Raw genomic sequence first — 17468 nt, 5'->3', positions numbered from 1 at the left:
AAGTTATTGTCTTATTGCACAATTTTTCTGTTAAGGAAAATATACATTTTGTAACATATAATAAATAAGACAGAAATACTTTCTGAATGATCACTTCGGTTAACTATTTGCATGAAAGTTTTCCTTGCTCTGACCTCCTCTGAAAAAAGAAAAGTTGTTTAGAAGAATCCTACTTCAAAGAGTTCATTTTTGCCCCAGTTCCTGTCAGAAACCTTAGAGTAGAAAGTCACTGCAATGCGCTGGCACAAAGAATCCCTGCGGCTAAAATCAAACAAAGCCCAATTAAACTAATCATAACGACCCAGTGAACACAAGGAAGCTCACCTGGTATTTCTGGACTTCTTGTGTGAAATTCCCAACTCTACTTAGTACATGGTACTATAATTACCCTGACCAAAATACTGTGAAATTACTGCTCTGATCTACTAATGGCTGCAAAAATCAAGCCACTCTGATTTGATTCCAAGGGGCTGTAGCAAGGTGGCGCAATCCTTTCTGACAGAGATGACAACTTCTAAAAAAAATTTGAAGGGGGGGGGAAGAAAATTAATGGGATGTGGGTTACATTGCCAAAGACTCTTCATTAATTACCAATTTAATCACCGCTGGAGGCATGACATTACAAAATCTGGCTGAAAGTTCTAATAGATTATGAAGACCACCTAAGTAGAGTGACCAAGAAATGTACAAAACAATTAATACTGTTTCAGCACTATCAAAGAAGCTCAGATTATTTTACATCAAGTGAAGCAAAAGAATTAGTAGCTTCACAGTGCCACCACTAGGAAATGTAAATACAATGGCACACAATTAGTAATGCACATGTGACTTTTCGTTCAAGGCAAAGCATATATCCTTGGGAAAGCCAGAAACATGATAAGGAGAACAAAAGAAACATTTTAAAATGAAATGAATAAAGATTTAAACTCTACTGTCATGCATGCTGAGAAATGCAATGAAACATATGGCTTTGGGATGAAATGAAAACAGCCATGCAAAAACATTAATGGTCATTAGTTGCAGTACAAAAAGAGCATCCCCAGTGGTTAAAAAAGGAGGGGTTCTTACAAAACAGATCTTTTGGAAACAGAGACCACTTCTTTGCCAGTCTTTAAAGGACAAACAATAGGAAAACATATACCGGTAAGTTTTGCATCTAGGTTAGATTAGGGAGCTTCTGCATGATCTCATTTGAAACCCACTGCTAAATTGGGTAGCAGGCATTTTTGGTATTCTCAAATGTTAAGCAAAGTTCAAACAACTCACAATTTTTTATAATAAAACAATTTATGATTGCTATGACTGAAGTAATGACAGCTTTGCTTATTTCCTATAAAACGGAAACAGACAGCTATAGAACTGCTTCATGTACTTCCAGAATTTGGTTACATATAAGTGGTTTAATATTAAACATTTCTTTTTATTCTGCATATGTCTCCCCTCCTCTATTTATGGCATATAAATATCGGAGACACAAAGGCCAAATTGCACATTTGTAAATTATGTATTTTGCCCTTTCTCAATCCCCAAAACACAGTACAAACAATAGATAAAATATCAGACAGTGCAAAAATTCAGAACATTAGAAGCATTCTTCGTTCTTCAATATAAAATTAATGCGAGAGCATTTCCTCAGTGAAAATGTATCAAATTATATGTATTACTATTTTAATCAGCATAAGTTCACTTTTTAAAAGTGTTCCTCTGTAGTTCCTTTTTATTTTCTCTCACATAAGACAATGCAGCAGAAAAAAGTGTCATAATCATAATTTAAATATTGTGCTAAATATGCTTATCATTTTAAGCCACATTTTTCAGTTTTTAAGGGGTATATTTGGAAGACAAATACGTATGACTAATAGTGAATAAGTTATAAGCTCCCTTGGATTATCAATTAATGTTCAACCTTTTTATCAATTAGCGGGGGTAACTGCTTCTTTTGTAATCTAAAGACAATCTAGAGATCATATTTAAATTTGGTGACAATTATCAGCATGACAGATTAAATTTCCAACCTTAAATGAATATTTCCCAATTACCATCAAAGGGGCAGGGTTGACATAATATAAAATCTCACCCATCAATATGTTTAGAAAGGACACAAAGTCTTGTAAGTTTAACTGATAGTAGTCAGCCCTATTCTGTTACTTTTCTGATTTGTTTAGGAAAAAATTATTGATAATCTAAATCCTAGTAATTTAGGAACTTGGCAGTGCTTTTAAAAAGTTGTTTAAGAAGAATAATTTTACTTTCTAGATAAGGAGAAATATCTTCTATATCTTCTATGACTTTTATTAAAAAAACCTACAGCAAAATAAAATAAAAAGTTTTATTTGGTTTTTGTTTTTGTTTTTTGCTTAAATCTAGAAATATCAAAATCACTATTGGTGTAAGTTCGGTAAGGTCTATCACTTTTTTTCTGGCTCAGATAATTTTTATGCCTCTTCTAACAAAGCTCAAATGATCTTTATACCATAGAAAATATTGAGCTCTTTATGTCTTTTCTGCTGTAAAATTCGTAGTGATAAAATTCATTCCTCTAATATAATTATATTTTGTTTGTATAGTAGTGATTATGGCTTTGGGACAAAACTTGAAATGAACCAAAAACAAGCAACCTGATAATAAACTTGCTCAATATGGAAATACTTTGCCTTAAATGGTGCACTGACACTGAGGATACAAGCATCCTTCTTAAATTTCAAAATATAACCACTGCCCTTCTACATACATTATTGTTCCACTAAAGTTTTGTGAGAAATTTTCTGGAAGTTTTGGGATTCTGTAGAATGTAAAGAAGCTTTACTGAGTTCTATGAGAAGACAAGTTTTCTTATACCTTTCAATATGCAATTGTCAAGAATTTGGGCTATGTTCCAGAGCATAGTACAGTTCGTGGCTCATTAACATCTGCAGACTTCTTCTACCAAAATGGTGAAAGCACAGCTGTGCTATAGTGCTGCAGGTTCTACTTCTTTTGCCTACATAAATAAGCAGGAACTGTGTTGAGAAACTGTGATGCTGCTGTCATAACAATGCCACAATCTCTACAATTAAGCTAAAAATATTTTAAATGGCAAAATTACATACAATTGCCAATTTTCCAAGAAGGATCTAAGGTGTCTTAAGCCTTACAAGATGGTTGGTTCCTAGGCAGTAATGTTTGTGTAGGGTCAATGTCTAAACCTAATAGGATATTATTTCTTCAAAGAAAAAATATTTATCTTAGAGGTTCCTTGGCGCTAGAAAGGTAAAAAGCACTACTGTATTTAATTTTGTATTGATGCTGACATAGTGAAATGATCAGGTAATTGCCGTATTGGGAAAAATAATGCAAGGTAATTTATAAAATAAATGTGGCAAAAGAATGTGTTCAGATGTTGCTATTCTGGGTTTTTTAAAACGTATGGAACAACAACAAACATTTACACCATGGTTTAGGTTATTCTTATGAAGAAAACAGCCTATCCTATCTGCCCAAAATGATGATTCAAGGACAGGATTGAGTCATGCTTCCAAAAAATTGTGTTGTTCAGCTCAGCCTCTCTAGTCTTCCACATGTCCATTTTTCATCTAATCACAACAGCAAGTATGCATGTCGATGTTTTTCGCATCTACTTTGTCTGACTTTAATATTTTGCAGTGGGATTGTAGAATGATAAAATATCACAATAGTTGATAACAATGAAAGCTGACCCGCTTATAACCAAATAAGCTGACACATGAAATAAAATTTCTAATAATATAATAACACCCAATTGTCCAAGTCTCTAAAACGTTGCAAAGGACTTGATGCCTTAAGAGCAGTAGCATGGACAGTATCTGATACAATAGTGGAATTCAGGTAAATTATATAATCAGGCATATACCGAGGAAAATGGTTTTCTTTCTTTTTTTTAATTTGACCACAAAAAGAAAAGAAATAGAAATAGATAAAATATGAAAATGAAGCACATTTCTTTAGAGAATGGGGTTTGTCCTATATCTCAAAACCACCTTCTACACACACGCACGCGCGCACACACACACACACACACACACTTAAAGACAGGTTTTTCTCTAACCCAGCATTAACAGCAGACATGTGCAATTCTCACAGCATCAAAGTGTTTTTGCTTTTATAAAGAAGGAAATTAACTTTGACAAGCAGACACCTTTGGTTATGCTATGCTACATCTTCACTACTAGTATCAGCCATTTTAAGATGTTTTAATTGCCTTTAGTTTATCTCAGACAGGTAAGCAAATATAATTTCTAGTGATTTTATAAATACAGATCCAGACTTATGTGGGAGAACCAAATATTTGGAATAATTTTGAAACCAATTAGGAGAGGGGCGGCATAAAAATCTAATAAATTATTATTATTATTATTATTATTATTATTATTATTATTATTATATATCTTTAAATAAAGAAAGGTTGCTAAAATTGTGACAGCAACAGAACAAGGCAGACTGTATTTTTAAAAAATAAATCTGTTCAATTACATCATTCCTGGTTAGGTAATCACTCCTTGCAAAACAATGAGCTATTATGATGATTGCACATGTATGAAATGTTTAAAGAGATAAAATGAGCAGAATAGAATAGAACAGAAAGGGAACAGAACAGAATTCTTTATTGGCCAAGTGTGATTGAACACACAAGGAATTTGTCATTGGTGCATATGCTCTCAGTATACATAAAAGAAAAGATACATTTGTCAAGAACCATGAGGTACAACACTTAATGATTGTCAAAGGTAATCTAAACAGAATAGAAAAGGAAATAAGTGGATGAATAAAATAATTAAATCTTGATGAATAAAATTGGATGAATAAAATCATTAAATCATTAAAACTTGATTGAATGTCACAGCCAAAGGAATTGTTCGTTTAGTATTTCCTGGAGAGTAATCGGACCAAAGTCCTCAAGAATATGCATCCTACTCTCTCCAGGAGAAATTAAGAAATGAGCTACTGATATGAACACATTAATTAATTTGAATGCAATGTTCTCATTCACTTACTAAATGCCTTTTAGTTTTAAAGCCTCCAGGTTACCTTTCAAAATATATAACACATCATAAAACTAACACATCAGTGTTAAGTGGCTAAATGTATAGAAGCAAAAGGATAAACAATAAAAATAATTTATGTAATAAACAACAACAACAGCATGCTTCCAGAAAATGGCCAAGTAAAGTAAGTAAAATCACTTTTGCAGCTACAAAGTGAACCACTTCTCATTTTTCTAAGGTATTTTACAAGGCATGGATTACTCAGAATAAGGTAATGCCTCTCATATAAAACCAGGATTATGGGCTAACAAGGACAATTTATAATCTTAGCAAATAGGCAGATTCATAAGGATACTCATATGTTGGACGCAAATATAGATCAAAACTAGTACTTCTCTGCTGTCCATTTAATGCCAGTTAGCACAAAATTCATTTCCCATGTTCTGAATTAGACTAAAGACAAAATACCCCAGGTGAGGTAGTAGTCTGTCTTTAGGCAGGACTATAGAAATCAACCAAAGTTGTTCAAATATGCTTCCAACTCTTCCTCCTTCCTATTTTTCCACAGACTTCTAAGTGCCTCTGTGGATGGCCACTTGTCATTTTTTTCTCACCAAATGATCATGCTGTTCTCCACCCCCATCCCATCACACAAAAAAGAGACTGATACAAAAGTTTGAAACATGTTATTTCTTTTCATGAAATAACAAATGAACATCTCTAAAAAAGAAATTAATGGGAAATTAATTTTTCACTATTAAGGTACATTGGAGTAAGTTTATCTCAAGCCTACTAGAAAATATTATTCTTAAATAATGATACAATTGCTCTTTCCCCTCGGCTACTAAGAGAACATTAATAAATACATTATAGCACAATAAACAAAAATGGGCAAATATGTATTCCCTCCCAAGAGACATATGGCAAAGATGGGTAAGGGCACAATTAAGGAGCAAAGAGAATGTGTGTGTGTGTGTATGTGTGTGAGTGTGTAGACATTGGATAATTGTTGAGATAAGGAGAACTGCAGAAAGGCTGTCCATTGTGAAGGTTAATAAGTAAATGATAAAGACTGAATTTAATGAGAGTTATATGCAACACTGACTGTATAAGCATATTACTATGTAAGTGTTTTGCATTTATTGTATCTATATGAAGTATTGACTGTTAAAGATTGTTAACAAAACAGTAATATAAACTATCCTTACCACCTGCCATTCTAACAGAATTAACAAAAGATAGATGCTCCTAAATTATGGCTCAGTTGCGTAGAAGGAAAATTATTTTTCATAGATAAAAATTATTAGGTTGAAGCCAGTAATTAAAAGCTCCTAACAGTTTATACCCAGGTAAATGCTAGCCAAGTCAAGATAAGACAAGACAGGTAGGATTGGGGCAAGGCAAACACAACTCAACTGTTTTTTGAAAGAAGATTTTGGCTAAACAGTTGTCATTAACAAAATAACTGCTGCAGCACTCACACAATTTCTCATGTGCAAGTGTTACGAATTGCAAAATTACAGCACATGATATGACACAATAGGCAATCTCTGCTTTGGGAAGGATTGCATAAAAATTTAATTAGTTTTCATCTCCAGAGATTACAGACCTCTTCAGGTCACCACTGAGGTTACTGGTGGAGCAATAGGCAACTGCAGCTGCCTCCCCATTGGACCCAGGTTTGCTTAGCCATCAGAATAATTCATTCTAATCATAAAAGGAGGGTCACTGGGACAAACAGTATTGGGTGAAATGCTGCAGCATGACAGATAACTTTGCCTTTCATCTGTGCAGTATCTTAAATCGGCTGGCACTCAAAGAGCACAGCTTTCAACTGACTTGCGATCTTTCCTTGGCTTTAGTCAGTAGGGAAATAATCGGCTCTTAGTAGGAGAAGGACAATGCTCAGCATTTGTAGGATAGCAAGAATCACCCATAAATAATTCTCTGCTGTTTTCTCCATATTTTGCTGTTCTGGTGCATTGCAGCCAGTAACAGTATTGCTAACCAAAAATACATCCCCGTATCCAGATAATCAGGTAAAAGCAAATACACTTCTGTATAGGTCACAATAATGAAGATTTCTTACATCAGTCAGTTGCTTAGAGCGGCCTGGGATGACTGAACTGGAGAATTGTCTGTTTCCTGCCTTTAAAGCGGCATCTTTTCTTGCTTGTTCCAGCAGGACTCTTGCACGTTCTTTTAATTCTTCTTGTCTTGATAACATTCGTTGCTTCAAAACACATAAAAGGTAAAATAAGTCATATTGAAAGACAACAAAGCCCCAAATTAGCCTACCTACCTCATAGTACTGTACTGATCTGCTACGAAAAGCAGAGGTACTTTCCAAGAGAAATAGAAGTCAAAAAACCAAGAAGCAGTAGGAGAGGTTGCTTTGCTAGTGGCTTAAAATCTACTTTAACCTAGAGGGCCATAACAAGTTTCTACAGCATCCAGAGTAGTGCATTCCAAAAACTATTAAGGCCACGATTCCAATTTTTTAAAGAAGAGAACTATATTTAGAGCTGCAGTAGGGTGAAATGAAGTTGTAACTTTTATTTCCCCCCCTTTTACTACCATCACACAGCCCTCAAACAGCAATTTTCTTGGACTTATATATTATTACAGTATTTATTATTAGATGTATATGCCGCCCCTCTCTGGATACTCAGAGCGGTCTATTAAAATAGAGTTTTAGATATGCTGGTGAACTGCAGGCAGCTTCCTGGCTTCCCCATCTAATATAGGACGCTTTATAAGGATCCAGTAATTGAAAACCATTGCAACTGTGAAGAGGCTGGGCCAAGCAAAGAACAACAGAAGTTATCCCTTCCCATGTGGCCTATATCAGAATTAATTGGGCTGTGAATTAGCAGAATTTTCATGGGGAAACAATACTGCCCAAAAGAAGTCCAAGCATTTGCAGCCTTCTTGCGGTGTGTTGGACTGGTTCTGCCAGGCTTGCTCATCAGTTCAGCTTTGTGTTACATTGTCTACTGCTTTGCTTCAAGCAAAAGAAAGTTCAGGGCAGCTGCAAGGTGTGTGGAATAGTTGCTACAGAGTGTTAGGGAGGCATGTTAATGTTGAGGGGAAAAAACCTCTGGTTACATCGTCTTCCCCACTTTATGAGTTACTAAAGCAAAGGAAGTTATAGTATACCAGAAGAGTCATCTAAGGTTTATGGTAACTAAATATTATGGAAGAATAGAATGGAATGGAATGGAATAGAATAGGAATTTTATTGGCCAAGTGTGATTGGATGCTAAGTGAATGAAGATTGCCCAGTGGAAAAGTAGAGTGAGACAATGTCTTGAGCATTTGCAGCAGAAGCAAACAAAATTGACAATAAATAGAATAATCATGTAATGATTAATAATTAAAAAGATGCTGATGATAGTTGATTTCAGAACAAGAGGAAATACCACATATTAATGATGTTACCAAATTACAGTCAAACCTGGGGTTTTCAATTATATATTTAAGCATCCTTTCCCCACATAACTTCACAGTTTTTAAATTTTGTTTATGCAGAAGAACCTATAGGCATGGATTCTGCCATCCTTGCACTACCTGAATCTCCCTTTGAATTTTTTAAAAAACGAATCATGCAATTATGTTATATAATGCTATTGAATATATACATTAAAGTTTTGGGATGAGAGCAAGAAGCATCCTCCAATATTCTATAGCAATTCTAATTAGTCTAAGCGTCTTGTTTTACATGCAATCATATATTTGAAACACGAGTTGGAATTGGATGAAGAGAGAGAGAGATCCACTTGCTAGGCACAGCAGAACTATAATGACTGCAGAACCAGTGCTGTTATGTAGCCAAATTGGGAGGATTTGTTCCAGTCAGTTGTTTAAAAAGTCAGTTTGACAAAATTCTACAGTCAGATAGGAGAGGATACTTGGGAAAAACAGAGTCAAGGGCACACAGATTTCAGGAAGGAAGAGCGATCTCAATGTCAAGCTCCCCAAGAGATATAAGAGGGTGGGTTCCTTCCCAGTTGGGGATGGGGCTCTGGCTAGCATTCAAAAGAGAACAGAACTGTAGGATCCATCTGTTCTCTTCTCCTGTATCTCTGCTCTCTAGGGCAGTTTCATTTCAGAACTAATCTTTGTTGAGCTTCTTGGGTAGGAGGCAATCCGAATTGGGAACCAATTATGAGGCCTCCATTTGTTGGGAGAATGGAAGAAGAGCCACATTCTGGTTGCAACCCTCTTTATGTTTTCACGGGATTAAATTTTATAACATTTTATTGAACCCTTTTCCTAGAAGATCATAGAGCTTAAGTCAGTAGGATTGTAGGAACCAGTTGTTGTCTTACCTAGTGACATCTCTGCCGAAGCCCCATTTGTATTTGAGCTGGCAAATAGCAATTCCCCACACCAATCTCATATTTAACAGGGCAGACAGGAGTATCAATAATGGATTTTTTAAATAGTAGTATAATAAGCCTTTCCCTTCCCACTGACAATTCCGAGGCAAGACCTAGATTCATCAACTGTAGGGAAAAATGCTCTTTTCAGGGGAGACTTCTGACCCAGGAGAGGAATCTCACTGATAGATCTTATTCAGATCACTCCGTTAGTAATATCTTTATCTATTTCCCCCCGCTAGCATTATTTTGATTGAAACCAAATGTTGCTGAAATTGATTGCAAGATAAATTGTAATAGAAGTTATAACATTGTGAAAGCAGTTTCTGATTCCTTACCTGTGCAGTTTTTCCAAGCAGATCTGTTGGATGTGTCACTGTTTTGGCTTCAAACTCTAGCTTAGTTTCTGGTAGCGTATCTAATTTAGCAATATCCACATCCCTATTGTTGGAATATCCAGATTTATTTCCCACTTCTAAATTTGTTTTTTCAACATGTAACTCAGAATCCAATTTTCTACTATTGCTAAGGCTGAGGTGCTCCTGTTTTTCAGGTTCTGAGAAAGACATGGCGGCGTCACAATTCTGACGTCCTTTTCGGTCTATATCCTCATCTATAGCTGTGGGAAGTGGATCCTTTTTTAGATTGTTGATCTGCATGAGATCACTCAGGTCTAGAGTGTCTGCTTTGAGAAGCTTTTTCCTTCCCAACAGGGGCTGTGTTTGTGCTGCACTGTTTTTTTCAGGTTCTGCTATTCCCGAAATTCTTCCCTGTTGTTTTTGTGGTTGCTCTGCATCACCTATAGTCCTGTGAGGAGGAGGGAGAGAGGCCAAACGTCGTGACTCAGCTGTGTCTTGAGGTTCTCTGTCTCTTTCTGACTCTAGAACTCTGCTGTCATTTACAAATACAGGGTCTTTCTGGAAAACAAAGGCTGCCTCCTGCAGTTCTGGCTCTCGTTTTATGTCACTTAGTTCTGCATAGAATTTTTCCTGGTCAACAGAGCTGTTTGTGTCTGTTTCATAGTTGCCGACTTTGTATGTGCTTTTGCTACTGTTTTCTTCAATCTGAACTACATTTAGCTCCAGTCCACTGAAATGAGCCCGTATTTGATACAGATAGGTCATAACAGTCAGCTTGTCAGGAATGGCTAACAAAACCATGTCAGAAGGTTCAAGTAGCCGGGATATTCCCAAGTTAGCAAATCCATCATATGCCTTAAAAAAAGAAGTAAAAACAGAGTTAGTGTTTTTGATATACAAAACCTCTGGAATGTATGATAATTGTCAGGCGATGCATAGGATTCTGAAAGAGATTTCCTAGGATTTCACCATTTACTATAGCTTTAAATGAGATATGGACAAGAAACTGCCATTAAAAGTCTCATGATGCAATCAGGAAAATGGCTTGTTTAAGCTAGAGCACAATCCTGAAAACAAAACAAGTATTGATTAAAAAACATAGTAACTTCAAAGTAGGCATGTAAATAAATTGGAAGCACTTTTTAAAAATGAGTCTTTCAGACAGAAGAGCTCAACTTACATTTCTACTCTCTTTAATGTTGCTGTCAGGTCTTAGCAGTAGGAATCAGCAAACCTGAACTGTTGGTTATGACCCAAGCTCTTTGGAGATTCACTGGTTGATCATGCCACTGACGCTAAATACCACCTACAGCTATCTAGGTCCAACACTCTTAACAATGCAATCCATATTTTTAATTTTCATGCCGTGTGTCTGGGATCTTGATAATACTTTACAAGTATTGTAGGAGAATCAAAATGGAAGACACCAAAAGTCATGCCTGAACTTCCGAGGCGTTAACAGCTACCCTCTAAGTGATGATTCAACATAGGTTTGAACAAGAAAGAGTTGCCATCTTTTTGACATACTTGACTTTCTTATAAATCTGCCTTACATGGCTAGCAAATGAGATGGTATCATTTTAACGATTCTACTATTTTTAATTACTGGGAAATGTTTATTGATTGATTGCCTGGGGAAAAATGTAGCACAGGCTACAACCATTTTCCATAGCATCGAATGTTCAATATGCAGGAGCATTTTTTGTGTAGAAGATGATACACTTCTTTGTATTCTCACCTGAAATTAAAAATTGCATGCTCCAATCTGTGAGAACTCAGCTAAGATTTGAGGTGACCTGGAGCAATCACACAACAAAAATGATATTCATTCCATCTGGGCTACCGTATATACTCGGTAACCTTTAAAATATTGATTTTAACAAGACTTGTTTGGTTTATGTCTTTTAGAATATAACACTGACATGCTTATAATGTATTATTGCTCTTAGAATCCTTTTATTTCTCTATCCTGATATTGCTCATTTATCATGTGCATTGTGAGCCAATTTGGATATTTTACATTATGGAAGAATAGTATATAGAAATAGTGTAAAAAGATCCATAGAACAATGTAACCAAGATATATAATGCAGGATGAGCTGGTGCAGATGGAAACAAGAGTAAGCTCTACTCTTTAATGCCTTAGAGGCAGAGACAGAGCATTTAACCTTTTCTAACAGAAAAATGTAAGATGTCACAATCCATCCTAATGTACACATCCGCTAAAAGATTCTTGCAATGTAACTTCTCTCATAGTACAAGAACAAGGGGACACAATCTGAAGTTAGTTGGGGGAAAGATCAAAAGCAATGTGAGAAAATATTATTTCACTGAAAGAGTAGTAGATCCTTGGAACAAACTTCCAGCAGACGTGGTTGGTAAATCCACAGTAACTGAATTTAAACATGCCTGGGATAAACATATATCCATTGTAAGATAAAATACAGGAAATAGTATAAGGGCAGACTAGATGGACCATGAGGTCTTTTTCTGCCGTCAGTCTTCTATGTTTCTATGTGCTATAAGTATTTGGTTCAAATGATGTTTTCCCACTAATGTAATAGAATTTCTCAGCTGACCAGAACCCCTTGCCTGTGAGGACCAGTGCAGCAAATGCAGAAGGTACACAATCAGGTACAGGGGGAAAAATAAAGTCCGATAATGAAAAGATGCTGCTTGTAGTAATCTTTTGCTAGCAACAATTATTACAGGGAATTTTAAAATAGATGTTGTTGTATCCAGCAGAATTTAGAGTCATCCAAAGCCCTAGCCATTTTTTAAAAATAGCCTGTAGCCTGTAGCTGGAGAAAAAGGGAAAAAAACATGCAGACTGGTTTTTAAACTAAAAAACTAAGATAACAAAGATAGAAAGAAACCTGATACTAATCCATTGTGGGATTTATGCTAGCTGACCAGCCTTCTATTAGCCATGAAATTGCTGTCATTTAGCTTGAATTGGTTAATTGGATAACAGAAAACAACAGCTCATCTGTGCTGTGTTAAGACTGCCTGCCTGCCTGCCTGCCTGCCTGTCCATCCGTCCGTCCGTCCGTCCATCCATCCATCCATCCTTATTTTTCCTTTGTAGAGTAGACACTGATTAATTCATATCTATCAAACTGCTACAGAGCTTTAAGCTAAAAAACCGCGACCAACTCTACTACTCCTATTCCATTAAAGAATGTACTTGCATCAAGTTTTTCTTGTTTTGGAGAATCACAGCTGTTTCTCAATTTACAGGTAATTATTACTATCCAAGGCAAGGCTGGGAAAAGTATTGTATTTCAAGGAAGGCTTTACCAAAGGGACTGTGGGCATAACTTCAGCTTTATAGCCATTTCTGAGGAAAACAGCACAGGTTTTTGTGTTTTCAGAAGGTCTTTCTAATAATTAAAAGAAAACGATATGAAAACCCACAGTCTGACTGAGAGAGACAGGAAAAACTCATATTGTTTTGAATAATTAAAACATGATGCAAGTTATGAATGAGAATTCTTTGCAACCCTGACATTATTATTGAACATTCTCTCCTCAATGACTATGTTCTCAATCTGGAATGACTATTGCTGTTAGATCTGATTGGAAATTCAACTAATTTTATTAATATGCTCCATTTTTACATTGCATTGGTTGTTTTCCTGCAAAAAAAGAACTGCCTAGCTCCCAGCGTACAATATTTCTACAACAACTTGAGTTGTACTGCAGCATTATATTGCACTGGGCACTGTTCTAAAAGTCTGGACATAAATTATAACAGCTTCAAAATGGATCAGCCAGACAGCAGAAATAGTCAGCTGCTACTGGCAGAGCTACCAAATCTAGAATGGAGAAATGTGGATGATCATCAGGGTGCCACAGATTTCTGGGAAACGTAGGCTAGAAAACCTGAATTTGAAGCCTACTTATGTTGAAATTCCAGATTCCATAAACCTCCAAATGTTCTGATTTAAAAAAAACATACTTGTGTGATAAAAAATAAAATGAGGGTGGTATCTGTGTTTGTTTGTTTGTTTGGGCTCAGCACAAATTCTAGTTATTCATTACATTGTTTTTGCTGCTATGAGACTTTGAAGAAAATACCAGAAACATTCTGAAGACAAGCAAATAAATGATGTAGGCTAATTGTTATTGACAGGCATTAGATGCAGATAAATGACAGATATCAAGTGAAATCAATGAAGACACTAGAAGAAGCATTCTAATAAATTGTCTAAACAAGTTGACATACCGACATGCTCGCCAAGGTCTGACTTAACAATAAATATATTTTTGCCTCCTCTTTTTAATAATGTTTTTACAGATACGCCTAGGCGTGTTTATTCAGAAATCGATTCTATTAGATTCAATAACAGTCGCATTGAAAAAAGAAAATTTAGGATAGTAGCTTTGCAATTGAAGATGTTTTGCCGAACTTAGTGCTTGCAGTTGAAGTCCAAACCCACCAAATTACTTATTTTTTTCTTGTGTCAATTAATGGGACAAAACATGTAGGAATTTTTACATAAACATATCTCTTATTATTTAAATTGGTTAGGTATTATCTATTCATAATAGATAATACAATCATAACATAAATTCTATATATTATTGGCTACTTTTCCCAGGGTTGTGTTCATTCCAATCAAGGACACACAGGTTATCGGACAGAACTGTGTGAGACCAGGAAACAAATCTGCAGGAAGCTCATTCTGTAGAGCTGTCAAGCAAAGGGTTGCGAAGTGATGAAAGAAAATATATATGAACAGATGCACATAGCATAGCAAAAACAATTGCTTCTTTAATAAAGGGCAATGCTACTTCTGAGAAGCTGGCTAAGGGTTTCAGTATTAATTTCACTTTTTTCTAATCACAATTTTTATAAATGAAAATGACTAACTTGATTTGTTGATTTCAAAGTATTTGTTCAAAAGCAAACTACTATGGCAGACTCTTTAAGTGTAATTTCAAAAATGATAAAAAGCATCCCGTTCTAGTTCAACCTTCACTATGTTTTAAAACAAACAAACAAATGGCATATATGTTATTGCAACTGAAGTTAATGACTTATTTTCAGGAAAATCATTTTTATATTGGAGAAGACACATATGAAATCTATACATAGGGTAGCATAAGGAATACTTTATTCGTCTCATACGTTTCCTATATGAAATCTATATATCGAATTTCTCTCTCAAAAAATTTCTTATTTGCTCTCGGCAGGAAGAAGAGGGAAGTGAAAGCAAGTTTTTCTTCTAAAACTTGAATGTTGTTTGTTAAATCTTTAAAAAAGCGATCAGTTTAAAAAGTAGAAAATCACACTATCTAATAAAAATTCAGCAAATAAAACAAACCAAATTGATTTGATGTCAGTTTTGTTGTAGTCTAATCAAGTGGAAAATGAACAATTTTTAAATGATTCCCTCTAGGCCAATGCTCTGAAATCTTATGGAAATTAAAATATGAAATTTCTACAATGAGAGTCTTGAGTAGTAAAAGCAGAATTAAGTACCAACCTGTCTTCCTGTGATTCTTAGATTGAGTCTCAAACCACTGAACTCATTTCCTTTGTATCAAAAGGGTATTAAATTACCTAATATTATTGAGGATTATAAACCTGGACCCAGAATACTATCAGACAATATTTCATTAATATTTTTGCCTTACAAAAATCTTGTTTCCAACAATAAAAAGAAATCTGTTCTCTATTCTGCATATTATAAAAATGCAATGCACCTTATTGCTTAGTTTAATTGACTGTGGTGGATAAAAGCCCATGTGAAGTTTTATCTCTACTTCTCCTTCTTTCTTAAATAAAAGCTAAAGTCAAAACAGAGCTTATTATAACTATAGCAGTGAAGCCTTTCATATTAAAGCAAAGGCCAAGAAAGCTTTGAGTCAAGATAATTACTGAACAATGATATTTTTATTTATAATTAAATTATTAAAGAAAATAGGATGATAAAAATACCTACTGCTCTATCGTACTTTCTCTCCTTTGCTCCTATTAATTAGAGACTACAAAGATGGTCCTCAAATTCCAAGTAGCATTTGTCATGAATGTTAAAAATCATGACAAACCAGACTTAATAAATGTGTTCAAGAAGTACAGTCTGAATAGGAGGTCTAATTGTGGCCTTTTAAAACAAAGTCATTTCAAAATTAATAAAAATCTACCGTGACCCAGAATTGAAGCTATATCTGTTATCCCTTCTTTCCCTCTGTCGATGCTTACCTTTTTGTTGTTCTCCTTAATGTCTTGAGGATTCAGGGACTTGTAATCACTGAGGGGGAAAATAGCACAGTGGGTATGTAAAATACTTTTATTAAAAAAAGCACCCATTTTTAAAACAAGCCACAATATATAGCCAATTACAATTTAACATAAAACATCAATGTACAGTAACTAGCAATTTCACAGCGATCAGGAAAACTAATAGTGTAGAAAATTAAAAGAATAAATACATAAATATAAATAAATATAAAGATTGTCTGTTCCCTTGCCTGGAGTTTGCAATGTAAAAAATAGTTTTCTATGTAAAAAGAGAAATTAAGGCAGGGATTTCAGGCTGGCTATGACAGCCACATTTGGTTGTCATCTTTGGATGGCAAACGAGAGCTTATTATTGTCTCATTTTAATAGTAACCTAATTTTCATAAACATCTTGAAGTCATTGTTTTCCTGTGATTAAAAAGAATTTTAAAATGCATACAAAAATGAGAAATCTGTATTAATTTAGAACAAAGCCTCAGAAATGGCACGATATAAAGTGATTTACCCATTTCTGACCCACTCGACAAGATGGCACTTTTTAAACCGAAAATGAACAAAAGTGAGAAATGGGATAGTTTAAATGTAAAATGTTCCTACTTACATTAAATCAGGTCTAAAGTGATGTAATATTGCACAAAAGGATAAACCATTTCTCCAAGATGTAGTGAAATTGGTGATTTTTACTCCTCGGTAGTTTTTTGTAACTTCTTTACACCAAGCAAGCAATGACTGACTAGCATTTGGCTTTCTCCCCAAAATAGGACTTGGTAATGGGCTTGGCTGGAAAAAAAATCAGAGAAAATGGGAAATGCATTAAAGAATTAAATGGGAGATGAGAATTAACATTAATTGATCTAACTGGATGATTTGCATCCTTTGATGTCAGTTAAGGTCCTTCAAAGCTGTCAGTTTACGATCAGGGTAACTTGGAAAAAGACAGAAATTCAAGTCATTATCTAGAGACTTAGCCTTTGGCTCTTGTCTCTGAAAGATGTGTTACACAGGATTCCAATGTTACATGAGAACTGGCCAATTGCATTGATGAAACTACTAGCCTAAATTGCTTAAAGTCTTAAGGCACATAATTGTATAGTCTAGTTATGTTACACACCCGTATGGAGATTGTTCAAAATCAAGTCATGTAAAAGCATCCCCGAGGTCAAAGCTGATCGTAATTTATTTCACAGGCATGTACCTGCACACACACTGACATACACACATAAATTAACGTCAAAATATGTGCAATACTATGAAAATCAAATGAAGGCCCAACATGAAATGATGAAAAATGGGGTCCTTTTGAAACATCAGCACCTATTCTTTCAGCTTTTCTAAAAAATAAAAGTTAAAAATTACTCTTGCCTCACGGCCATTTCTTTCTTTCTTAAAAATATTTCTTACATATGCTTAACTGGTGAGAGCTGCTCATCTGGAATGCATCCAAAACTTTCAAGCAGTAGTGTAAAGAAGAAGAAGA

General features: G+C 35.0%; 1 protein-coding gene across 5 annotated transcripts in view; it reads right to left on the bottom strand.

Moving 5' to 3' along the window:
* The window catches only part of EHBP1 (EH domain binding protein 1), a 301779-nt gene that overhangs the window by 101508 nt on the left and 182803 nt on the right, over positions 1-17468 (bottom strand). For all 5 annotated transcript variants that reach the window (XM_070732534.1, XM_070732530.1, XM_070732531.1 and 2 more), the window contains 4 exons: positions 16593-16771; positions 15953-16001; positions 9721-10596; positions 7090-7233 (listed from right to left, as the gene is read on the bottom strand). In XM_070732534.1, coding sequence (XP_070588635.1) covers positions 7090-7233; positions 9721-10596; positions 15953-16001; positions 16593-16771 — 1248 coding nt within the window. The remainder of the gene's footprint in view (positions 1-7089; positions 7234-9720; positions 10597-15952; positions 16002-16592; positions 16772-17468) is intronic.

This window comes from Erythrolamprus reginae, chromosome 1, assembly GCF_031021105.1.
Source record: "Erythrolamprus reginae isolate rEryReg1 chromosome 1, rEryReg1.hap1, whole genome shotgun sequence".
In the NCBI taxonomy this organism is placed as follows: domain Eukaryota; kingdom Metazoa; phylum Chordata; class Lepidosauria; order Squamata; family Dipsadidae; genus Erythrolamprus; species Erythrolamprus reginae.
This window is presented reverse-complemented; position numbering and strand designations above follow the sequence as displayed.